This window comes from Staurois parvus, unplaced genomic scaffold (assembly GCF_062004578.1).
Source record: "Staurois parvus isolate SC_StPar_1 unplaced genomic scaffold, SC_StPar_1.0 ptg000105l, whole genome shotgun sequence".
Classification (NCBI taxonomy): domain Eukaryota; kingdom Metazoa; phylum Chordata; class Amphibia; order Anura; family Ranidae; genus Staurois; species Staurois parvus.
This window is the reverse complement of record NW_028317901.1, coordinates 177,750-203,633: the sequence shown is the minus strand read 5'-3', so window position 1 is coordinate 203,633 and position 25,884 is coordinate 177,750. Positions and strand designations below refer to the sequence as shown.

General features: G+C 40.2%; 1 protein-coding gene across 1 annotated transcript in view; it reads left to right on the top strand.

Moving 5' to 3' along the window:
* The window catches only part of PTPN9 (protein tyrosine phosphatase non-receptor type 9), a 61,195-nt gene extending 45,775 nt beyond the window's left edge, over positions 1–15,420 (top strand). The window contains exons 12-13 of the mRNA XM_089671352.1: positions 6,381–6,588; positions 11,741–15,420. Of these exons, the coding sequence (XP_089527478.1) occupies positions 6,381–6,588; positions 11,741–11,907 (375 nt within the window). The 3' untranslated portion in view covers positions 11,908–15,420. The remainder of the gene's footprint in view (positions 1–6,380; positions 6,589–11,740) is intronic.
* Positions 15,421–25,884: the final 10,464 nt, after the last annotated feature.

Below are 25,884 nucleotides of genomic sequence, written 5' to 3'. Positions count from 1 at the left end.
GTCCACAGTCCCAAGGTATTCATCAAGGTGCTTGCCACGATTCTTGCACTGTTGTGCTTTAGGGGATTCCACATTATTGGATGTTTGGAGAACTTCCTTTTGAAGCATCAATCCACCCCAGGTCTGATGACCAATTTGTGGTGGACAGTGCGGATGGTTCAGAGCTTTGGGTGTATTTTAAACCTATAGAAGTTTGAGTTGCATGCTTGAAGTACATGGGCCTAGTCTTGGACACAGCTCAAACCAGAGTATTACTCCCCCAGGAATGAATGCTGACCCCTTGAGGTCATGCCCAAAACCTTTGCTCCAAAAAGCTTCCAAATCCGAATTTTATTGAGGGTGCTGAGCTACATTCAAGGCATTGAGATTTGCTCAGTTGCACTCCAGGCCTTTACAGCTCCAGCAGTCCTTGGACATGCCCATGCCCTTCTGCCCCAAGAGAGGTTATCCTGGTGGCTGATCAGCCCTGTACTGGAGTCAGAGAAGTTGTTTCTTCTGTTTACTTGGACAGTTCTCATGATGGTTGCCAGCCTATCGGGCTCGGGTGGTGACATGGTCATCAAGGAAGTCCAGAATTTCCATGCCATACATAAACCATCATAGCAGTGTCAGATGTCACATGGCCATTTGAAATGTGTACCTAATAACGGTTTTAGACCAATGGCAGGTTCCAGCCTTGTCTGCAGTTCACATTCCTGGGATAGACAGTTTGCAGGCTGACTTTCTCAGTTATCAGCACGTAGATGCAGGGGAATGGCCACTTTATTCTGAAGTGTTCTGGAATATTGGTCACCTCTAGGGGACTCTGGATGTAGATCTGTTGGTCTTCTCAAAAAAATCAAAGGTCTTTACAGTGGGCTCACTGGTCACCCCATGGCATCAGTGCTGACTAATATACACTTCCCTCCATGAAATATTCTCCTTCACCTGTTTCGCAGGTTCGAGATGGAAGGCATTTTGGTGATCTTGGTGGCATTGATGGTCCGAGAAGCACTTGGTATTCAAACATCCTCAAACCCCTAGGAGACACTCTGTGGGCACTTTCAGATAAACAAGACCTGCTGTCTCAAGAACTGGCCTACCATCCTGCCACACAGTTGCTGACTATAATAGCTTGGCTGAAAGCTCAGGGACTTTCTAACTCTGTCATTACAGTGCTGCTTAAAGCTAGGAATTTGCAGTGCTATCACCGCAATGTAATGCTATCAACACACTTGGAAGGCTTAATTCACATGGGGCTAAACACAGGGGTCTCCAAACTTTATAAACAAATGGCCAATTTACTGTCCTTCAGACTTTAGGGGGGGGCAAATTGTGGCCATTGTAAGTAGAAATTCCTGGCATCAGTGGAAGAAAACAATGTCCCACTTTTGGTGTCAGTAAGAGGAATTGTGCCCCATCATTGGTGTCACTGAGTGGGAAGAGTCATGCCCCATTTTTGGTGTCACTAGGAGAAATTGTGTCCCATCGTTGGTGTCATTGGGAGGAACTGTGCCCCATTGTTGGTGTAATTTGGAGGAATGTTGCTCCTTTGTTGGTGTCAATGGGGGGAATTATGCCCCATTGTTGGAGTCAGAGGATGAAATATTGCCACAAGGACTGGATAAAAGCAAGCAAAAGGCCGCATCTTGCCCCTGGGCCACAGTTTGGAGACCACTGTCCTAGACAATACTCCATGGGACGTATCTTGTCCTTTTCCAAACTGGTCTGAAGCAGCATTTGGCCTTGAGCACACTGAAGGCTCAAGTCTCTGCATGGTCCATTCTGCTTCAGAGATTACTGGTCACTCATTTCCTGGAAAAGGAGTTTGTTCAAGTGGTGGCTCATATCGCTCCCACTATTCATTCTGCTGTCTCACCTTAAGATCTCAATTTGGTCCTATCAACTCCACAGAAGCCACCCTTTGTGTCCATTCAAAATATTCCCTTGGTTAACTTTACTTGTACAGTTGATTTCTCATGGCTATCATATCCCTATCCTTTAAGGAACCCTTCCATGGTCCTCATAAAGGCAAGGTTGTTTTGAGACCAGGGACATCCTTCTTCCCTAAGGTGGTTTGCTCCCTCCACTTTTCAGGATATCATCCTACCCTTTCTGTGCCCTGCTTCTAAACACCTGTCGGGGATCGTCGCGCCGCTGGTCCCGGCGCAGGCGCAGTACACCTCCCTGTACGCGAGCCCTGGGACTTGGCCGACCGCGGCAATCAGGTTCGCGCATGCGCAGTAGTGACCGCGGGCGCGCGCCTGGCACCAATGACAGCGCAGGGCGGGATATTTAAACGGCCCTGAGCTGTCATTCAGTGCCTTTTGGTCTTTTGTATCCTGTGAACCTGTGAACCTGTCTGAAGTAAGTTGCTGACCCGGATTGTGCCCTGACCTTGCTGTTTTCTCCTGTTTTGACCCTTGCTTGCCTGACCTCTCTCCTGTATGCCCCCTATTGGATCTGACCTGCTGTTGCTGACCTGGCGTGTGACCCGACTATTCTCTGCCCGCTGCTCTGTACCGCACCGTCCCCATAGTTACCGACCCGGCTTGTATGACCCTGCTCCTACTCAGCCATCCATCCATCCATCCATCCGTCCCTCTCTACGGGGTCTCCAGACCTCCTCATACCTGGCTCTCTCCCGTGGGAGCCCCTGGCGAATACCCCTACCACTGACGGGTGTCCTCAGTAGTCACGACCTGGTCCTGGGGTACTCCAAGTCCATCCCCACCATCAGGGGCCCTGGTGAACAAGTACCCTGGGGCTTAGACTCCGTGCGCTGGGAACATCCGACCAGTGGAGTGCTAGTGGTACCGCCGGGCGGTCCCTTACAACACCCAAAGAGTTACCTCTACATTGTTAAGATGTGGTACGCACAGTGCATGTTTATCTGTCTGCCGCTACTTCCATCCGAACTTTGGATTCTCTGTTTGTCTTTTCTGCGGGTCCTTGCAGGGGATGTCCTGCATCTGGTTCCACCATCTCAAAGTGGATTGGGCAGGTTATCATTAAAGCTTACCCCTGAAAGGATAGTACTCCTCCTTTCCTTTTAAAGGCTCACTCGACCTGTTCAGTTAGTGTCCCTTGGGCTTTTAAGCACTGTTTCTCAGATTTACAAGGCTGCCACCTGGCCCTCAGTTTACACATTTGTGAATTTTTATCAGGTGAATGTTTAGGCCTCTGCTTAAAGTGGTTGTAAACTTAACATGAAATATAAACAAAGCATAACCCTCTATAGTGTGTACTAGTCTTCAGAGTACTGAGTGTCATTTCTTTCCATTGCCTCGTGACAGGGGAGGGAGCTCCAGCACACAGTCTGCGATTGACAGCTCTGTTCCTGTGTGCTGTGTGAAGGGCGGGTGGGGCCCTTCCCTCCAATCAGCTCTCAGCTCTCCTCACTGAGTGTAACTTCAGCTCCCTGCCCCCTGATTCCTGTAAGCTAAAAACAGGCTATACAAACTATAAACTTTGGCTGCAAAGAAGAGAAGACTGCAGATAAACATGTACAACTTATGTAGGAGAATTTGTTTCATTTCTGTGTATCCCCTGAGACCAGTCACTTCACTGGGTATACATAAGGGTTTACAACCACTTTAAGTCAACTTTGACCTTAAAAGTTCTTCAAGCCACTCTTAGAGTTAGGAACCTGATTCACTTGTTTGAGCCTGTCGGCATTGTTTGTCATGTTGTGTTGTTTGGGGGACGTCATATGTTGTCTGTGACCTGTACTATATGATTAGGAAATAAGGGTTTTTTGACTTGTCTGTAAAATCCATTTCTTGGGGTACAATGCAGGATACCCTACCTTTTTGGCCTGGGATTTTCTTCTGATTGCTTAGTAAAAAACAGAGGGTCGCCTGGGGAAGGGGTTTTTATAGGCTGAACAGGTGGTAGCCAATAACCCATGGTAAAGATTTAAAGTACCCTGGGACCTGTACTGTAATCTAGGAACAGGGTTTAACAGGTAAGTAAAAAAAATCCCTATTTTTTTATATCAGACCCTGCTTCGTAGCCTGCTATAGCCAAGATATCAACCTTTCAGACCTGATGATGTCAAAGGATCCAGCTACATTTCTTCCTGATTGTACACTGTAGGTGTAGAGCGTTTAGAGCTTTTGCCTTCAGCCCTAAATTATTTTGCTGTCGATCTAGTAGATATTATGCATCTTATCTTTCAAATGAGTCTCCTGTCTGTGGACATAAGGGGATCTCTGTACCTAAAATGTTGGTCTAGAGTGTTGGAACAGCAATGTAAAATTGCTTAATATGCATGCCTTTTGATGATGAGCATCTTTCTGTTGCTTCAATGTTCAATGTCATGAAGGGAGGGCCTCAGTGATAGCATTCATCTTCACCAGCAGAAGACACCTAATCTTCAAATGGTCAAGTCTTCTTCCCCTTCTAAAGCCAAAAGCAGTTGTTTTTTTCTCTCCCAGGCCTTCCACACCAGAGCCAAGCCTAAGGGAGAGAACCAGTACAACCACAAACCTTGGGCCTCAAAACTTGTAGACAAGTCCTCTTCATCATGAAGATGAAGTTGGGGCAAGTCTGTTGGCCTATGCGGGCACCTGGTTTGCAAATACCTCAGATGTTCTGCTCTCTGTCTCCATTCTGCGTCCTGTTATCCAACCTACCCTTTGTCTCCACAAAGGTTAGCAGGCCTCCATTACACCCTTGCAGACCCTTTGAACCAGTGAGTTATTGCAGTTGCGATAATGGAGAAAAGGTTTGAGGGTTTTTACGCAAACTTTTTCTCTGTTCCAAAACCAAAAGGAGGCATTTAAATGACTTAATTCGTACCAAAAATACTGCATGGAAACCACAAAGTCGTTCAAAGCCTCCCTTTACCAAACAGATACTTTGTAGCCTCAGTGAACATCAAGGATACATAGTTATATATCCTCATCTTTCTAGCGCATCAACACTATCTCAGTTTTGCTGTAGGTACTCAACACTACTTGCAATACCTTTTTCTCACTTCCACCCCAGACCCTACAACACAACATTCTGTTGTCATAGGACAGTCTCTAGACAAACCTATTCACCTGACATCTAAGATCAGGTTATCTGTGCCCTTGTGGCTCAGGAATAAACTGGAGTGGGGAAAACCTTTCTCCTACTGTCACGGAAGATCATCACAAGAGATGCCAGCCAGAAGGGCTGGAATGAAGTCTTAGGCATGTTGTCAGTGCAGGGAATATGGACACCTGAGAAATTCTGTCTTCCAATCAAAATTCTAGGTCCATATTGTTTGAGGTCACTGGCTTTAATGGTAAGACCAGGTCTTGAAGGACAGGGGGTTTCTCTAAATCAGTAGTTCCCACACTTTTAAAAGCAAGGACATTGACCTTTCATAATGTCTACCTTGGTACATGGAAAGCTTACTTCACCTGGTGAGAGCAAAGAAAGTTTCACTACAGGAAATACTCTGTAGGACATATCCTAAAGTTTTTACAATCAACATTTGGACTTGTGTACCATCAAGAGACAAATCTTAGCCTTTGTGACCTTATTTCAAAGACCACTTTTGTATGGGACATCTCTTATGCAGCTCCTCCTGGACAACCTGTTCAAGTGCTGGGAGTTAAAGATAGGTGGTTGCTCTCAACGCAGCACTCTCATTGCTAGCTGCAGTGTTGGAAGTTCATGCACCATGGGGGAGGTGCTATGTCCAAAATTGTAGTTAGTGTTACAGGGCACTTAGGAAAATGAGACAAAGTACTACATGTACTTCGTCCAATCAGGAACTGAATAATGAAAGAAAATGATAATTCTTCAAGAACAAAGAAACTCCTTTTCCTGTCGAGGGCTTTTAGGCACAGGCAACTGTTTCAGAAATTTGCAAGGTTGACAAGTGGTCTTCTGTTCACACTTTTTCAAAGTTTTATTAGATGGTTGTTCAGGACTCATTTGTTACCAGCTTTGGATGTAAGGTCCTTCAGCTAGCTCTTTGAGCTGCATGCTGCCCCCATTTTTATTGTTTGTTTTTTGGGCCTGTTAATGTTCAGTATGCTGTTGTCCACCCCTCATTTGGGTTGCTTTTGGACGTCCAATTCGTACTGGATAAACGGAATCCAGTGTTTCTTAATGAACAATAAATAAATCAAGATTTGTGTACTGATCATAAAATCTGTTTTTTAAAGTTTAAGGGACACAATTCTCACCCCTTAGTTTTTGTGTACTGCTTTTCTATGACACAGAGGCATGCTGGGAGTTGGGAGGGTTATACCTGCTGGCCAAAAGCCTGTTTGCCAGTGTCCTAATCTTCTTGAAGGTGATAGCATAGCTCAATCATATCAGAATAACTAAATCCTGTGTCCTTAAGGAACGTCAAGAAACTGATTTTACAGTAAGTACAAAAATCCTTATTTTCTTAATATTTATTTCTGGTTTTGCAGGGTCGTGAGAGAAGGCAAATTAGTCATATGCAGTTTCTAAGCTGGCCAGATTTTGGGGTACCTAGCTCTGCAGGTGCCCTTATCCATTTTCGGGATGCTGTGAAGAAAGAGCAGAGAAGACTGGTGAATGAAATGGGAAACCAGTGGAAAGGGCTTTCAGGGGGCCCTCCCATTGTAGTACACTGCAGTGCAGGCATTGGACGAACAGGTATTGTTATGTGTGTTGTGAAGTGGGGGGAAGGAGGCAACACTCTTTGTAACCCCATGACTGCCAACCTTTTGCAGCTTGGTGCCTTCTTCCAGAGGCATTCTAGTCTGGCCAGGTGTACTGGTCCTCTACGTGTGTGTGCTAGAAGTGTGGCAATGCAGCGAAGGCATACTACAAAATGCTTGTGATGCTTGATTTCAGTCAGGAGCCTAAGCAAAATGTCTGCTACTTGGCACCGTGGAACTTTGTCATGTATATTCCCTGATATGTAATCTGTGTTGACTTATCTCCTAGTTTCCACTGCTGATCTTCTGCTTCCATTAATAACATGGCTAGACCACTTACTGTATATTCAGTCTTGAGTTGCTGCCTGTCTGCCACCTGATTAGTTTTACAATTTGACACTTGTCAACCTGTTTGTCAGTTGTTTCCAGTGTGGAAATCCCAAAGGCTACAACATTAGTTACCACACTTTGTGGAAGTTGTGTTGAAGATCATGTACTTCTTAGACACTGCATCTTGGTAGGAGCTAATGTCTATTACTGGAAATGCAAAAGATCAGTCATTTTATATTACATTACCAACACACATATTACTGACAAAGAAAACAAAAATTAATTTTTTACATACATAGTTCTTCTCCTTTTCGTTTCAATTGCCCCCTTTTTTGTTAGAGGGTCTCACTTGGGTCATCAGGCTAAAATGGTCTAGTGGATGAAAAATGTTAAACCACTCTAGTAACTATGACATGAAAATTCCAAGAACAAGAGCAAACAGAGAAAAGTTGAAATTGCAGTTAAATAAGAGTTCTACAGGTCAGGTGGTGTCCATCAAAAACAGAGGGCATTTACTAACTTGGACTGATTTACTAAGGGCAGATAGGTTGTTCAGTTTGCAAGGGAATTTTCCCCTAGCTTAGTGAATGTGGAGAAAGTTTTCCTTGCAAAGAATACCCATGACTTGCAAGGAAAAAATTGTATTTTTGCTCGTACGTGATTGAATCATGGAAGTCATCAAAGCTTTATTTCATTCACTAGGCTAAGGGAAAATTCTCTTGTAAAGTGAACAGCCTATTTGCATTTAGTAAATCAACCCCCTTGTGTCTTTACACAGCTGAGAAATGAGAAGCTGCCTAGAGAAAGAAAAGAAAATGTGATATTATAACAACCTTTATACTATTGAAACATGGAGTCAGCATTTCTCTGATGTGCTTACAGATCAGAAAATGGACAGGGTAGGGCCATGTCAATCAGCAGATCTTCCACACCTGACAAACAAATCCTACAAAATTGAGTAATATATCACATAGTAAAAGAATGTCAAATCTGTGATATGTTCCAACCCCCAAATAACAGTTCTGTCAAATCCAGCCATTGAAAATTACAGTGTTTCTGCAAGTTCTCTGCAAATGCCCAAGAATCTGAATATACCAGTATCATGGAAAAGTTCAGCACCTTCTGGATCTCAATTGAAAAATGTGTTCTTCATAAGTCATTGGTCATGCTAACTAAAATAAGAATAATAAGTTTGGCCTTGAAGTATAAATATAAATGGTGAAAAACTATTTGGCTAAAAAATTAATTGGTTATAGTACCAATTATAACCTGTGCTATATAAAATTAGAAGAAACAAAATTAAATTCCAACCAAGTCTGTATAATAAATCTAAAGAAAACTGAAGAATGTAGAAGAATACTTGAATCTAAATGATCATGTTCCCTAGTAATGGCCATTTATTTATTAGCCTCCAGTGCTTGAATGGAGTGGATTGTTTTACAACATTTCAAAAAGAAGTAATTGTCAATAGCAGATTCATTATTAAACTAGTCTGGTTCAATGTTCTAATGGTCTAGTAAATGAGAATTAACCTTAAATATAGAGAAACAAAAGTTTTTAATACAATGTAATCCAAAGATCTTTTACTTATATTTGAAATTGTCAGTCTGCCCTCCTCCCTATAGCAGAAATACTGCTACAGGTTGGCAGGGCTGCGCAAAATCACGTGTGTGTGTATATATACGTAAACAACACAGGTCTCTCTCTGTCAGCATAGGCATGCTGTTTTGTATCTCTGCACAGCAGAGAGATAAAAGAACAGCATGTCTCCCTCGTAAAACACAGCACACAGTAAAATGTACACAGTTAACCCCCTTCCTGTCCAGTGTCATTAGTACAGTGTCAGTGCTTTTTATTAGCACTGATCACTGTATTAGTGTCACTGGGGATGTCAGTGGCAGTTCCCCCCCAGTGTCAGAATGCCCGCCGCAGTCCGGCTATAAGTCGCTGATCACCGCCATTACTAGTATAAAAAACAAACTCCAGTATATATATATATATACCGCCATTTGTAGACGCTATAACTTTCATGTAAACCAATTCATATACACTTTAATGGGATTTATTTTCGCAAACACATGTAGCAGAATACATTTTGGCTTAAATTTATGAAGAAGTTTGATTTTTTTTATTGGATATGTTTTATTGGAAAAATTAAAAAAATATTGTTTTTTTGTTTTTTTTCAAAATGGTCTTTTTTTCGTTTATAGTGCAAAAAATAAAAAATGCAGAGGTGATCAAATAACGCTGAAAGAAAGCTCTGTTTGTGGGGAAAAAATGACATAAATTTAATTTATGTACAGCGTTGCATGACCGCGCAATTGTCAGTTAAAGTAACGCAGCACTGTATCGCAAAAAATGGCCTGGTCAACAAGGGGGTAAAGTGGAGCTATAGGCCACACTTTTTTCTTTTTTTCTTTTTTTCTTTTTTTTTTACATTTTGGATAGAGCAAGGGAAGGTTATAATCCATGTAAGATTTTTTTTTCTGCCATCTATGTCCCATTTCAAAGATTTCCCTTTACTTCCTGTACCATAGCTATGCAGGAAGTGAGAGGAAATTCCTACAAAATAAGGGAATCTCTTGGGGACCCTCAGATCACCAGAACTAGTGTCCCCATTGGAAGATTTTACCTCTGTTACTTTTCTGGGGGCAACCCAAAATGTGGGATTTCCTATACTTTCACTTTCAATGATAATAGTAATCAAGACAAATAGAGAGGGTGAATCTTCTTAATGGTTAATAGGCAGCAATAAAAACGAACTGGAGATCTAATCTCTCTCCACCGTCTCTGGAATTGAATAAAAGTTTTGCCTTTAGTTATACTTTAATTGCTACAGGAATGATCAACGTATTTTTTAGGCAATAAGAACATACAGTTGTGTTTAAAATAATAGCAGTGTGTTGAAAAAAGTGAATAAAGCTCAAAATCCTTCTAACAGCTTTTATTTCCATACACACAAATGCATTGGGAACACTACACATTCTATTCCAAATCAAAACATTTAGAAAAATATATCAAATTTGTGTTGTTCCTCAAAAAAAATTGAAGAAAAGTGAATATTAGACTGTTCAAAAAAATAGCAGTTTGTATTCTTCTTTACAAACTCAAATATTCACTATATAAACTGAAAAATGTTTGAAGATTTTGCTTTCCTTTGAATCACTTAATGAATATTTAGTTATATAAGCACTGTTTCTGAGAACTGCTGTACATCTGTGTTGCATGGAGTCAACAAACTTCTGGCACCTGTGAACAGGTATTCCAGCCCAGGATGATTGGACTACATTCCACAGTTCTTCTCTATTTCTTGGTTTTGCCTCAGAAACTGCATTTTTGATGTCACCTCACAAGTTTTCTATTGGATTAAGATCCGGGGATTGGGCTGGCCACTCCATAACGTCAATCTTGTTGGTCTGGAACCAAGATGTTGCACTTTTACTGGTGTGTTTGGGGTCGTTGTCTTGTTGGAACACCCATTTCAAGGGCATTTCCTCTTCAGCATAAGGCAGCATGACCTCTTCAAGTATTCTGATGTATTCAAACTGATCCATGATCCCTGGTATGCGATAAATAGGCCCAACACCGTAGTATGAGAAACATCCCCATATCAGGATGCTTGCACAACCATGCTTCACTGTCTTCACAGTGTACTGTGGCTTGAATTCAGTGTTTGGGGGTCGTCTGACAAACTGTCTCCGGCCACTAGACCCAAAAAGAACAATCTTACTTTCATCAGTCCACAAAATGTTGCGCCATTTCTCTTTGGGCCAGTCAATGTGCTCTTTGGCAAATTGTAACCTCTTCAGCACGTCTTTTTTTCAACAGTGGGACTTTGCGGGGGCTTCTTGCAGATAGCTTGGCTTCACATAGGCGTCTTCTAATTGTAACAGTACTCACAGGTAACTTTAGACCTTCTTTAATCTTCCTGGAGCTGATTGTTGGCTGAGTCCTTGCCATTTTGGCTATTCTTCTATCCATTCGAATGGTAATTTTTCGCTTTCTTCCACGTCTTTCAGGTTTTGGTTGCCATTTTAAAGCATTTGCGATCATTTTAGCTGCGCAGCCTATCATTTTCCACACTTCTTTATATGTTTTCCCTTCTCCAATCAACTTTTTAATGAAGATACGCTGTTCTTCTGAACAATGTCTGGAACGACCCATTTTCCTCAGAATTTCAGAGAGAAATGCACTGTAACCAGCATGTACAACATTTGCTGCCTTCCTTCCTTAAATAAGGGCAATAATTGCCACCTGTTTTTCAAAGAATGAATGACCTCACTAATAGAACTCCACACTGCTATTATTTTGAACATGCCCCTTTCAATTAGTGATTCAATTACACAGAATCAGCAGCATGCATATCATGACTGTTGGGTCTGTTGGATTTCTATTACTCTACTACACCTGCTAGTAAATTATTTGCCATGTAGAAATATCATTTCTACCAAAAACAGTGATTGATCAGGTTAGTGATGTCTGACTGCTATTACTTTGAACACAACTGTGTGTGTGTGTGTGTATATATATATATATATATATATATATACACACACATTGTATATACATACATACATCTCTTTCTGGCATCTTTAGTTGAGAGAAATCACTAATGCTTGCTGCTCACATTTCTTACTGCTTAGTTACTAGTCAATTTGCTCATGTTGAATAATTATACGATCCTTTATGTTGATTAGGTTTCTTTGAAAAAAAATGTAATTACATTGCTGAAGGAATATTAGTGTGATTCTGTAGGCCAGTAACAACAAACCTGCATATGATGCTGTCAATAACTAATAGGTAATGTTATATTTCAGGTACTTTCTGCACACTCGATATCTGTTTATCCCAAATAGAGGATGTGGGCTCCTTGAACATCCAAAAGACAGTTCAGCGAATGCGGAAACAACGAGCACTAAGCATACAGACTCCAGAGCAGTATTACTTCTGTCATATGGCTATCCTTGAACACTTTGCAAGCTGACATTGAACTATGCCACTTTACTCATAAAGAGAGCAAGGGCCCACATTAAGGGCTGCAGAAGCCTTTATTCTTTTTGGGTACCACCAAGATCGTAAGGCATCCAGTCAATTGCTTCTATGCAAAGCAATAATATTAAAATACTTGTAATCAGGAATTACCCTGCATTATATTCCAGTGCACATTCTCTTCTTACGGACCACTATAGAAGTATTCAACATCTTAAAAAAGAATGGCATACACATCAGTTAACCAATAAATGTACCTCTTTTATAGAGCCATGAAATTGGGTACATGCATATATATATATGTGACACGTTTAAAATGAATTGAGACCTAAATGCCAGTTACAGTAAGAATAAATGGGGAAGTACGAGAAACCCTTGCACAGGATATACTGCATATGTTATATAAGGACTTTAGTCTGTTGATAGAAGTCAGCAATTTCACTTGGATAGGTCAGGCATGTGAGCCTGAGAACATATCAGGGGTTTAAGGTCCAATATATGCCACAGTATAATACAAGTGTTTTGAGCTTAGTGAGCCACCCTTTTTTTTTATAAAACCGGACTGTGAAGTAATGGTGGCATTTGATGCTTCAGATAACTTTTTCTTTAAGAAAGATGGACCATTGTGCCTAAAATATACTTCATTCCATTACCAAACAATGCCTGTTTTTGTCTCGGGCATATCACTTTTCTTTAACGTTGACCAAGCCGCAAGTAGTTTTCACTAGCGGTTGCACAACATAGTGCATTGGCTAACCAATATTAACAAGTGATGTTGGTATACTGCCTGTTGGTCTCAGATTGTCCATATTGCTTGAAAATGTCTGAGGACCTGTTCAAATAAAGTGATAGGGAAAATAATTGTTAAAATCATGATTTGAAATTGCAGTCTAAGTGATCTCATCAAGTTGCAGATGAAGAAAGTTGTCACTATATAATGACCAGGTCATGCCTTTTGACACTTATATACAGTTTAATACTGGGCAACTGTATTTGCATGTTGTATTTCCCTGACAAATGGTTGTGAAAACTTCAGAGTTCCTTTTTATAACGCTGTTAAAATATTGGGGTTTATTTACGAAAACTGGAAAGTGCAAAATCTGGTGCAAAGCTGCTTAGAAATCAGCTTCCATGTTTTATTGCCAAAGCTTAATTGAACAAGCTGACTTTAGAAGCTGATTGGCTACAATTTACAGCTGCACCAGGTTCAGAGTGCACTGTTTTTAGTAAATCTACCCCAATGTGTGTATGCTGTAAGCTTTATGGGGTCTTAGATTGCAGCCAATTAAAATGCCAGGGATTCTCTAGAATAAATTATGAAGCAGCACTTATAACAGCATGAAGAGAGTTTATGGTCATATATTAAACATTACACCATCAAAAATATTTGTATTTTTACTTTCTGATATTTGGAAACGTACATATAACTGGTTTCTAGTATGGGTAATATTAGTATAGAAGTATATAAATAATAATTAAAATGATTTTTCTTTTTGCCAACCGTTTTTTATTTACCTTTAAATCATGTCCTTAAAGTAATTTTTCTCTGATTTAGAGCACAAACATATACCACACTTATGATTTTTTTTTTACACATGATCAAAACAAAATCATTTTATAAAGTCCCTTTAGCTCTATCTAGGTTAATGTCTGATGCCTTGGGCTAGTGGGATAAAAAGGCTAATGACCCAAGCGTGGAAGATGCAAACATAGCAAATGGGTAAGAGAGTGAAGGACAAGTTGTCGTCTTGTGTACTTGATCTTTCTTGTGGGAATGAGGTACTTTCAATATTTGTGCTATACAGAATGTACAGTGCTTATTTGTTCTTTTAAGTTGTATGCACATGTATAGTCAGACGTAAAGGTTTTCCTAAACATCAAATATTCTCACAAAAATGTATGCTACAGCTGAAAATGTAGGCAGAACAACACATCTAAGTGATCATCAGGCTGGCCTACAAGGTCCAGACATGTATAACATCATTACCAGGCCCAGACTGATAGTCTAGCAACTGTGGCATGTACCAGAAGACTTGATGTGTCTTATGGTAATTTTCAGCTAGTGAAGTCATGGGGCTATTCCTATCATTTCTGTTTTAGTAAAACTGTGAATGTTACTGTAACTTATACACCTTCCTTTTGCTTTCCTTATCACTTTACACCTCCTCATTGCTTTCCTTACCACCTGGCAAAAATGTTCATCTACACAAATGTGGGCAGGTGTAATCTATATGCCAGTATTGTTTGTAACTCCAAGTCTAGCTTGCCTATAATGCTATAAATTATTCTTGCTAAACTACAAATCTATTGTTTACCCCCTTTTGTAAGAATGGTAAAATATATTTTTGGCTAGCTATAAGATGGTGAAGAGTGGGCAACTGGGTTGTCATCCTTTTTTTAAGTATATATTAATTATGCAAGTTGTATGGCTGTTAAACGTAGATATGGTACTGACTGAATCTCCTTAACCATGGAACTTGAACGCCTTGGGTGAATAATTATGGTGATCAGTTAGGAACCTGGATGGGCAGCACAACCAAGGTAAAAGCCATAAAGAATTTATTAGAACAAAAAGATAAGCTCATCTAAATCCAGCTACATTTCCTATAGTGCTTAGCACCAACATTATCTCTGCATCACTAAAAACTGCATTGATGTGAACCTGAGTTCACTTTACACATTCTGTCTGCCTTCCATACAGCAGACAGAAGCAGTTGCATGCCTCAACGGACCCCCGGGAGCTCAGAAACCTGGGACAATCTGTAATGCAAATGTTTAGCAGCACCTGTGGTTAAAATTTGACCTTGTCCTACACCACATTTTCATAATTTTGGGTCAGTAGTGACAGTTGCGGATGGGCCTGCACTCTTAGGAGCTGGTCAAAATTTGCATAAACGAGCAGAAATAATTATGTACCGTCTGTGATACTTTTTTATTTGCAGTAACATACAATTTTTTAGGGCACACGTTCGGGTACAACCCTCTTCACCCTGAAAGCTTGTCCTGAAAAAGTGTATGTTAGTGAAAATATAAAAAGTATCACAGACAGTACTCAATTGTTTCTGTCACAAGTGCACTAATACGGCTACATTCACCCCAAGCATAAAAGAGCACTATGGGTTTTGGGACTTGTGTCATTATTCTACATGTCATATGATCTTTCATGTCTGCTGTAGGTTTATGGTGACAAATTGGAATGTTTAAAGCTAACATAGGCATTTGCCAGTCTTTATAATCAGTATTATGTATAATGGACAAACTGCATTGAGGTGTGTAAAGTATTTTTATGCTTTTTAGATTTAAAAATATGTATGTTTTTGACAGCTTTTTAATGGTGTCTTATCTCTACCTGTACAATTAAGTGTGCTTTCATTTAGATATATAAAATTGCAAGTGATTTTTTTTCAATGTGTAACACTTTCCTTTGTGCAGAAACAAGTATAGTTTCAAAATAAAATTTACGTAAAAGATGAATACAGACCAATAAAATCAACCAAAAAATCAATAAGTTTTTTGTCTCTTTCTACCTAACTGGTTACAAAGCATAGATAATCTTTGTAGACATTTGCCTTGGTTGTTTTGTGGTATGCTCTTGAAGATCAGATCATGTTGCTGCTTGATATTGTTGGGTCCTGGACTTGGACTTGATTCCTGCTATTTGTTTACCTTTGAACATTTAAGACATTGTTTTAGGTTTAAAGGCCACAGAGCTAACATTTTAATCATACATAACAGGACACAGGGTGCTTTAAGTCTTGACAATAGACCATATGCTGCTATCGTCAGGTGAGATGGTGGATGGCACTGGCAAACAAAGTTGTTAGAAAACCCCATACAACACATCTCACTCTCATCAATCCTTAGTTTTTTGCTTGGGTGATGGACGAACTCTCTCTACTGAAAGCAGGTTTCTGGTTTGTAGTTTTGATATTACTGAAAGATTGAAAACTACATTTGTTTATTCATATGAAGAAAACCTCCCCAAAACATTGAAACCACTGAGCCAATATGATTGCAACTTTCGGATTGGGAACACCTCAGCAGCACTGTGTGGAACTGTACCTGGACTGCATGGAAGCCACAGGGCACATCAGTAACATTGCCTTTAGCACTGGACTCTGCATTTTGGCACTCTTGGTGCAGCAGTGCAATATGGTGCAGTTAACTACAGAGTGCTCTAAAGGTCCAGGGCATTGGACCAAATCTTGTTCCAATCCCTGAAGACTCTCCCCTTGCAGGATGTACGCTGGGAAAGTGGAGAGTCCCCACCTGGTGGGAGAAATAATGGCAAAACAGGGAGTTCTCCCCTCGGAAGTAGGCAGTACCCTGGACACTGGTCCACTGCTTCAGGCACAGAATGGTGGACGAGGGTCTCAAGGCCATAGCCTAATATGTGCCACTTTAAACAGTTTGTTGTGAAGGCGTTGTTTTTTTTTTTTGGAAATGTTTGTAAAGAATCTTTCATGAAAAACTCTCTAATAATAATTACCTGATTCAAAAAACAGCTTGTTGTGGCCATGAGTGTTGCATGCGTCACTTTCTGCATACTAAGAAAATTTTGGGGACGTCTTGTGAAAGATTCAAGTCTCTTTCCATGTACATAGTCCTGCCCTCTTTAGCAGTTTCTCAGCTTTCTCCCCTGACTCTGGGCGCCATCTTGACCACATTGCTCTGCTACAGATAAGCACACAAGGTAATGTCTGTCAATTAAGTACTTTTTCATAGCAAAATAATGAGTTTACAGATCATTGAATGCCCGAGGAGCACTTCCCCTACGAAGGCATCCAAATTACTTGGTCACCCAGGGATCCCCTAAATCTCTTGCAGTTTGTCTGGCTGATGGTGGAAGACTATTCCAAGAAGCTGGCAAAATGGAGACCTTGTAAGGGGAAACCTACTCTCTCTTCTTGTCAGGTACCTGTCCTTAATAATGCTCCTAATCTCTCTGCAACAAGCAGGTTTCCTGTGTCATGATGGCTACCCAAATCTTGCAAGTTATCAGCATCCAATAGGAAATGCAGGAATAGGAAATGTTTAATGCATAGAGGATAGTAATTTAGTTATTTCCTGTAATTGGACTGTCCTGGAACCCCTCACCCTGCATGGGTGAGAACCCCTAAGTACACCAACTGCACAGAAACCATCCCCCCTTAAAGGGACCACAACCTACATATGGAAGAAACAGCGCCCGTCCAGGAGCCATCCTCAGTGTCCTATACAATATGAAAATTTTACAGTATACCACTCAAACTCATGCGCAGACTGATGCAGAAAAGACATCTTATTAGTTTAACTCTAAGATGATTTATAATTAAGGTTTTTACATGCTACTTATTTACAATTGTGGGTTGAGTAATTTTTTTCACTGTTTCTCAAATGTGAAATTGTAAGCTCAGATGAATCCTATAGTCTGTAAGCTCCTTGAGGACAGGGACTGATGTGAATGTACAATATATGTAAAGTGCTGCGTAATTGATGGCACTATATAAGTAATTGTAATAAATAAAATACAGGCACTCCCCGGGGTACGAATACAATAGGGTCTGTAGGTTTGTTCTTAAGCTGAATTTGTATGTCAGTTGGAACAGGTACATTTTTTGTGTAGCTCCAGTCAAACAAAATATTCTTAATTTTTTTATGGATACCATAGGGAAAGGTTAACACCCCTGTAATGTTTGTTTTGCTATCTGTGCCCCTGTTCAGAAGATTTCACCTCACTTTCTGTCCCTGTGACAACTGGATTTTGAAAATTTTGGGTTGTTGTGGAAACGAGGATTGGTGATAAACCTTCAGTGGGGACACTTTTTTTTCCTATTATAACTCTTACAGGAGTATGTTTTCCTTCCTAGGGGTAGATTTCCTCTCACTTCTTGTTTCTTCCTCCATTTGTAAGTAGGAGTTGTTCGTAACTCGGATGTTTGTAGGATTTTTTTCTACCTATCTTAAAATTTGTATCTTGGTGTTCTTTAAGGGACTAAGGATCAGAAGTAAATCAGCGCTAATTGGGTTATACTGTTGCCTTCAAGGGGAACTGGATATTGACAATATGTACAAAAAGCTGTTGGCCAGCCAGGTTTACCCCCTCCCACTCCCATTATGTTTCAGTTTTGTAGAAAATTAAAAGAACATAACAAATGTATGGACGGCACAGTGGCTTAATGGTTAGCACGTCTGCCTTGCAGTAAATGGGTCATGGGTTCGATTCCCAAACATGGCACCTCCTGCATGGAGTTTGCATGTTCTCCCTGTGCTTGCGTGGGTTTCCTCCAGGTACTCCGGTTTCCTCCCACATTCCAAAGACATGCTGGTAGGTGAATTGATTCCTGTGCAAATTGGCCCTAGTATGTGTATGCATGAATGTGAGTTAGGGACCTTAGATTGTACACCCCTTGAGGGTTAGGGACTGATGTGAATGTACAATATATATGTAAAGTGCTGCGTAAATTGACAGCGCTATATAAGTACCTGAAATAAATAGAGGAGTGGGACCTGAGACCTGAACTCCCAAGAAATGGATTTTATAGCAAGTACAAAAATCCTGTTTTGTTTAAGAGGTACAGGAGCGGGTGCCCCAGAGATAACTGGGACATCCAAATGCAGTAAAACTGAGGAGTGGACAACACAGCAAACAAAAATGCTAACAAGCCCACATAACCACAGCCTGGAGACAGCTTGCAGCTCCAAGAACTGCTTGTAGGCCTTCACACCCAAAACATTCATCAGCTCAGGTCTGATCAGACACCTTGTAAAACTTATGTAGTGTTACCCCTGTAGGGGCCGCTCGATAATTCTTGTCCCCAGTGGTTGCCCTGACTTTTCAAGCCTCCTGACACTCTGGGATTAGACATATTTGAATAGAAAAGAATGATAATGCAAGAGACACAATTCTTTAGTAACATCTCTATATTAGATTTGTTCAGAAGAGTAGACTACAGGAATATGAGTTTAGGGTACACAACCCAAGTTCGCCAGCTTTCTGTTATATGTAGTTCAATCAGCACTCAGGAATACAGTATGTATTGGCTATAGGATTACAGGTCCCTAGATCCTCTGCTGTCAGAAGAATTGGATCCACTCTGCTAACAGGAAGTGATCAGTAGCTGATACTCAGCATTATTGGTATAGAGCCAAATTATAATTGACCAAGCACTAAACGTACGCTGCGTAAACGGGTCGGCAAGCATCGCCGACTCATTACAAAAGGTGATCACCAACATAGTGTCGTTCGTCATTTTCTCCAATACCATAACAAAGATTTTAAAAAAATGGACGTTTTAGTGATAGAATGTATTGACGAGAGAGCTTTAACGGTTAATGAAAGATTTTCCCTTCTATGTAGAAGGGAAAAATTTTGGTTATTTAAATTAGGCACCATGACACCAGATGGATTGAACGAGGACCCTGAAGGACACTGTATAATATAAGTTATTGTATATGTTTCAATATATACAACTTGTTAATCTATAGAATTCTATAATTGGGTATAATCAATCATTCTTATATGTCTTTGACCACTGTTTACAGAATTATATGCATATTTTATTTCTGAAATGATGACACACCATTTAGTTTTTAAATATCTTGCTTTTTTTTTTGTTGTGCTAGAAATATTTTATTAATAGTTGAATACTTATTTATAGTATGTTGGTGACGGTTTATAAAATGGGCTTGATTCATATTGAGGTTAGGCCCCTTTAACTGATAATTTGCCCTGCCATAGTACCGCTCCATTGTCTCTTTTATAACCTCAGTCCTTTCTGGTTGCTTAATAACTTTGACAAAGCATGTATCTGTGCGAAATGCATAGATGTGGTTATAGCCTTTACAAGCTACAAGACCTCATTTTTGGTTACTAGCACCCAAGAAGTTTGTCAATTTCTTTAACAGGAAGTGATGTAGCTGTCCTAGTACTGAGCACTAGGGGGAAAAGGCATAATCATAGTCTCATCTGTTAGTGTCCTTGAACTGCATCATGATAACGCCAGCACCTGGCTACATTTAGCATATTTCATGAATAGAAGGCCAGGTGACGGCTTAGCAAATCTTAGAAACAGATGCCTGTTTGAGAAAGGCTCAAGAAGCACTTACTGATGTATCAGGGTGTGCCTTCATAGGAAAGATAAAACCGTATATTTAAAGTGTTACAAAACCCAGGACCCTGCATTCACTATATCTTGTCTCCCACAGTACAGTGAAAATGCAATTATTTTAGCAAATGTAAACTGCTAAATACCTTTTCTCATCAGCAGTTAGAGCAGTCTTGTGACTTATATCAGTGTCCAGCAGAGCACTCGTTAAAGCTTGTAGGAGGACTTTTCATTCTCCCCTGATTGTCCTATGAGGCTGCAGGACCCCTGACCCTCTCTCTGGACAGCGCTGATTGGCTCTGTATTCTCCCCAGAAAAAAAAACCTTTCTAGCAAAACACACCAAACTGAGCATGTGCAGCTTGCGCCTAAGGCTCTGTTCTATCAGCAGATGGATTGGGGACAGTGGAAGAAGGGGAGGATCAGAGAAGACTGGATCAAACATCCTTTTTAAACAATGCAGATGATTTACCCCCTAGGTTTTATACTGAGATTAACAAGCATGATTAACTGCATATACAGACTGATTTACTGTTTACTGTGGGTTTAGAAACACTTTAAGCCTATAGGCTTGTATGATGATCTGTTACAAACACTGAGAAGTGATGGAACATAAAGCAGGTGAAAGGAAGAAACCACCTTAGTGAGAAAGGAGTCTTTGGGCCTCAAGGCAACCATGTGCTAGTGTAGGATAGGAAAAGGTGCTTTTCAAGACAAAACTGCTAACATGCCTTACAGAGGTGATGGCTAGTAGAAAAGCAACCTTGTGGGTAAGAAGTAACCAAGGAATAACTGACAGTCCTTATGTAGGGCTGAATATGGAGGCCTGGGAGAAACAAAGGGGACTCTTCTTGGCTTTAGAGGTGGTCAGGGTTCTGCCAAACGAAAGCCCCGTACACACAATGAGAATATCGGAGAAATTATCGTTTGTTTTTTTTTGCATGCTAGTTTGCATATTGAAAGTAAAGAGGTTACGAAAATTCTTGTATGACAGAATAAAAATTGCGAAGTGATGTAATGTATTTGTAATGTATTTTTGACCGAAAACTGTGCTGACTAATTGAAAATTGTACGATCTGGTATCGTACGAGACAAATGTTTCTGTTTGTCTCTTTGATTGATTTTGGACAAAAGCCGTATACTAACAATCAGATTATCATACGATCACTTTGAAAGCGGTATTTTTTGCACGATTGTCTGGCCGTGTGTACTAGGCTTAAGACGTACGTCTCCCTTGCTGGGGCAAAGAGTAATTTTTCTGCCAATGACATATTTAGTAAGATGTCCAGGATTGCACCAAAGAGACATTCCCCATCAAAGCACATACACAGCAAGCATCTTTTGTGGCTTTTGAAGCTTGAAAAGGGCTTCCAGTTGCTTGTCAACCTGATCTTTAAGCACTGTAACATCCTCAACGGAACAGTCCATTTTAACTGAATCAAGGAATGGATGGATTTACTATGGGAACTGGATATTGCTCAACAAAGCATGTGGGAAGATAAAATAGCTTGTCAGGTGTATTCCAGTCTCTGTACAAAATAGGTAACATAAGTAATTTCAGACACAGGTGGCTCCAGTTTTAATCATGTGCATACTGTGTCAGTAAGTATCTATGCAGTATCTTTAAAGTGTTACTAAACCCAGGACCCTGCATTCACTACATCTGGTCTCCCACAGTACACAGAACATGGAAATGCAATTATTTTAGTAAATATAAACTGCTAAATACCTTTTCTCATCAGCAATTAGAGCAGTCCTGTGACTTCTATCAGTGTTCAGCAGAGCACTGGTTGAACTTGTGAGAGGACTTCTCATTCTCTCACGATTGTCCTATGAGGACGCAGGACCCCTGACCTTCTGTCTGGGCAGCACTGATTGGCCCTGTGCTGATCACATGCACTCACCCAAGAAAAAAAACCCTCTAGCAATACACACCAAACTGAGCATGTGCATCTTACCCTCAAGGCTCTGTTCTATCAGTAGATGGGGACAGTAGAAGAAGGGGAGGATCAGAGAAGACAGGATCAACCCCTTAGTTTACACAGTGAGTATAACAAGCATGCTTTACTGCATATACAGACTGATTTTACTGTTGTGGGTATAATAACACTTTAAGCTTTGGGCGTTATGTCAGCAGACCGAGGTTCTTTGGGCGCAAACTCCTCTAAAACAGATGTATGAAACCACTCATCAAAAGAGGCATCCTCAGCTGAGTGTTCAGAGGCAGCTGCAGGGACATCCAAAGAGGAAGGCATAGAAGTATGCTTACACCCCCTTCATTCTACATCAGCTATCATGGCACTAAATTGTTCATAAAATCTAGCATAACTTTGGAAAATCCCTGCATAGGAGGGAGTTACATCTGAGGGAACTAAGGAAGACTCGAACAAGTGTGCGGACTCAAGCAGGGGACACAGGGGGCCTCCCTGTAGCTGTTAGAGGATTGGCCCACTGGACCATTCCCTTTGCACTTAGAATTCAATAAGTTACATTACAAATGGAACAGGGGCGGACTGACAACTCATGGGGCCCCCGGGCAATAGGGGATCATGGGGCCCCTGTGTCCTTGCCCAAACTCAAATAAGCCTATGAAAAAGGTACCAGGGGCATCTCATGGAGCCCCCTACTGACCCCGGTCCCTCGAGCAGTGCCCTAGTTTCCAAATGGTCAGTCCGCCCTGTAGCAAACTAGCTCATCAGAGTTGGAGCAGAGTTCTCCTTTTCCATTTTTTCTCTTTTTATTCGAGATATTTTCTATTTCTCAGCCCTCATTCCCTACCTCCCTCCCTTCCTGAGAGGCAAATGTTATCTCCTGACAGATGGTGTGGGTCAACCAGGTTAAGACATCCCTGGTTTGGTGCCAGTTGTCTGGGGAAACATGTAAACTTTACCATTGCCAAAGCACCCAAAGAACAAGAATAGCATTAGGTTACAAGAGAGTGCCTTATGCAGAACCCAGTGCTCATTGCAACACACCAGGAGTTTTGTTCACCCTGTCCATAGGCATACTCACAAGAGTCAACAGGGACACGGTCATACCAAAGCCTGTGCCACGGCCCTGGACCTGTAAAGTGCTCTGGGACTAACAAACCAGCACAGTAGGGGGTTGATTTACTAAAGGCAATTAGAATGTGCACTTTACAAAGTGCAAGTGCAGTTGTTCCAGAGGTTACTAAATGAGCAGAAGCTCTGCTGACTTCCATCGTCCAATAATGTGCAAGCAAAAATACAGTTTTTTGTTTTTTTATTTTCCTTGCATGTGATTGGGTATTCTTTGCAAAGGGACACTTTACCTCATTTACTAAGCTCTGGAGCAACTGCTCTTGCAGAGTACAACTTCACTTTGCAAAGTGCACAGTCTATTTGCCTTTAGTAAATCAACCCCTAGGTGTCTGGGGAGTCATACAAGCAGAGCCCAGTGCCCAAAGATCTGCAATCCTTCAGGTACGACCTCAGAGGTGACACCAAAGATTAGCTGATCCAGATAGCTGCATAAGCGCTCAGCTCAACAATGGAATAATAAACAGTTCAGTGGCATGAAAATATCTTGTTGAAAAAATAAAAAATGCATTATAAAAATAGTTATGTTCTGCAAAGAGAGAAGGCGCCCATCATCCTAGTATAAAACTAAAGTATCATGTGAGTAGGATGAATTACACCTGGCAGACCTTTCTAGTTTGACAGTAAAATTCCTCCTGAAGGTAGCAGAATAACCTAACTGATTTTCTTCTAATCCTGTGTTAATGTATAATAAAGAAATATTATTTACTACTTGATACAGTCTGTTCTTTTCTATTGAGTTTCAAATGCTTTATTAGTAGAGTTTGGAAAATAAAATTATACAATCTAATATGAATAATTTCCCACTACAAGGGAACAAGGTGGACCTGCAATTAAACAGTGGTTTGCTATGTTATAGAACATCTAATGTGCCTAAGCAGTACCCTAAATATTTAAAGCAAAACTCCAGACAAAAACTTCTTTACATGTACTTGTTGCTGATTTCCTACCTCCACTGAATATGTCATCCATCTTCTGGTGCACTCAGTAGTTGCCTTGAAGTAGTTTATTTATTTTCAAATCAAACTGTTAATTCTCTTTGGTTTCCTATTTTCAAGACCAGTGGTTGGTATGCCTCCTATTCCCCCAGCCACTGGTCTTGGCACATCCCTTCTGTAGTTCTTTCTCCAGAAAGCAGTGATGTAATTCATGCCATCCATTGTATACTAGTGTCTAGCTGTGAATGGGCACAGCTAATCACATGCACATGTCATGTGATTAGCTGTGGCCAAATCACAGCTAAGCACAAAAAAAACCCAAAAAAACCCTGAATAAATCGATGTCATTCAGGTAAATGCTTGCTTATAGCAAAGTAATTCTTTGCTATAAGCAAAAGGTGAAAAAAAAAAAATACTGATCACTTCCCCAAGGTAGTACAATGTTACTATTGTAACATTGTACTACTTTGGTCATAGTGAAATATGAAAAAAAAATCTTAAAAAAAAGAAAAACAATTTAATAAAAAATAATTAAAAAAAAATATATATATATATATATATTTTTTTTTTTTTTTCATACTGTCACCAGTCAGTGTCCCTGATCACCGCCATGCCAGTTATATGATGACGCTGTACTGCACTGGTGACAATATGTAAAAAAAAAATAGTCAAACTAATTTTTTTAATTTTTTCATTTTCCGAAAAATTATGACAAAAAAAATACAACTTAAAAAAACTCGCCATGCCTCTTATGAAGTACGTCGGACTGTCTACTTTGCAAAAAGGGGTCATTTGTGGGATATCTGTACTGTTCTGACATTCTTAGACCTCAAGAAATTAGATTGGCTGTCAGTACTTCAGGATTGATCAATATTCAGATCTATACCATAGTTTGTGAACTCTATAACTTTCCTACAAACTAAAAAATACATCCTAATTTGGGCTATTTTCACCAAAGACATGTATCAGAATACATCTCGGCCTAAATTTATGAAGAACAATTATTTATTTGCAAACTTTTATAACAGAAACAAAGAAAAAACTTTTTTTTTTCAAACTTTTTGGTCTTTTTTTGTTAATTTAGCAAAAAATAAAAACCCCAGCGGTGATTAAATACCACCAAAAGAAAGCTCTAGTTGTGTGAAGAAAATGATAAAATTTTAGTTTGGGTACAATGTTGTATGACCGCGCAATTGTCATTCAAAGTGTGAGAGCGCTGAAACCTGAAAACTGGCCTGGGCAGGAAGGTGTAAAATTGCCCGGTATTGAATTGGTTAAGAACTACAAGTTGTTAGCTGCTGATGGTAGTTGTAGTTCTCCCAGTCAAAGAACTCTGACATAAGGTAATTGCCCATTTCTATAATTCTTTCCAGCTTTGAGTGTCATGTAAGGCAGTGTTTCAATTTTACTTAGATCTGGTATTAGAATATCAGATTGAAAAGTGTAGCCAAATATTCGACATTCATTGCTTATAGCATGCATTTTTCTCTATTCAATTTAAAGTGGCTCAGGCCTTCAAATCATGTTTAATGGCAGACAGGGTCTCTGCTGTTTCTGGAATCTTAGTGGCATTGATAGATTTCATCAATTGGCAGTCTTTTAGATAGGAAAAAAACTGTACATATTTCTTTATTTTCTCATAATCTGAGGATTCTCTTTATTCTTTCTTTTCTCAAAAGAGGATTCCTTGTTCTCATCATCCAATACCTGTCTAGCAGAAGAGCACATAGGAACCTCTGACTTCCTGGGAGTAAGGATTGAAATTTTTCTAAAAGAGATCTAAAAGTCTGAAACGTTGATGCAACAATCTCTCACAGAATTAGCAAGATCCTTGATGTTATCCATGGAATCAGAATAATCTAAAAATAAACTTATCAGAAGTGTTTTTT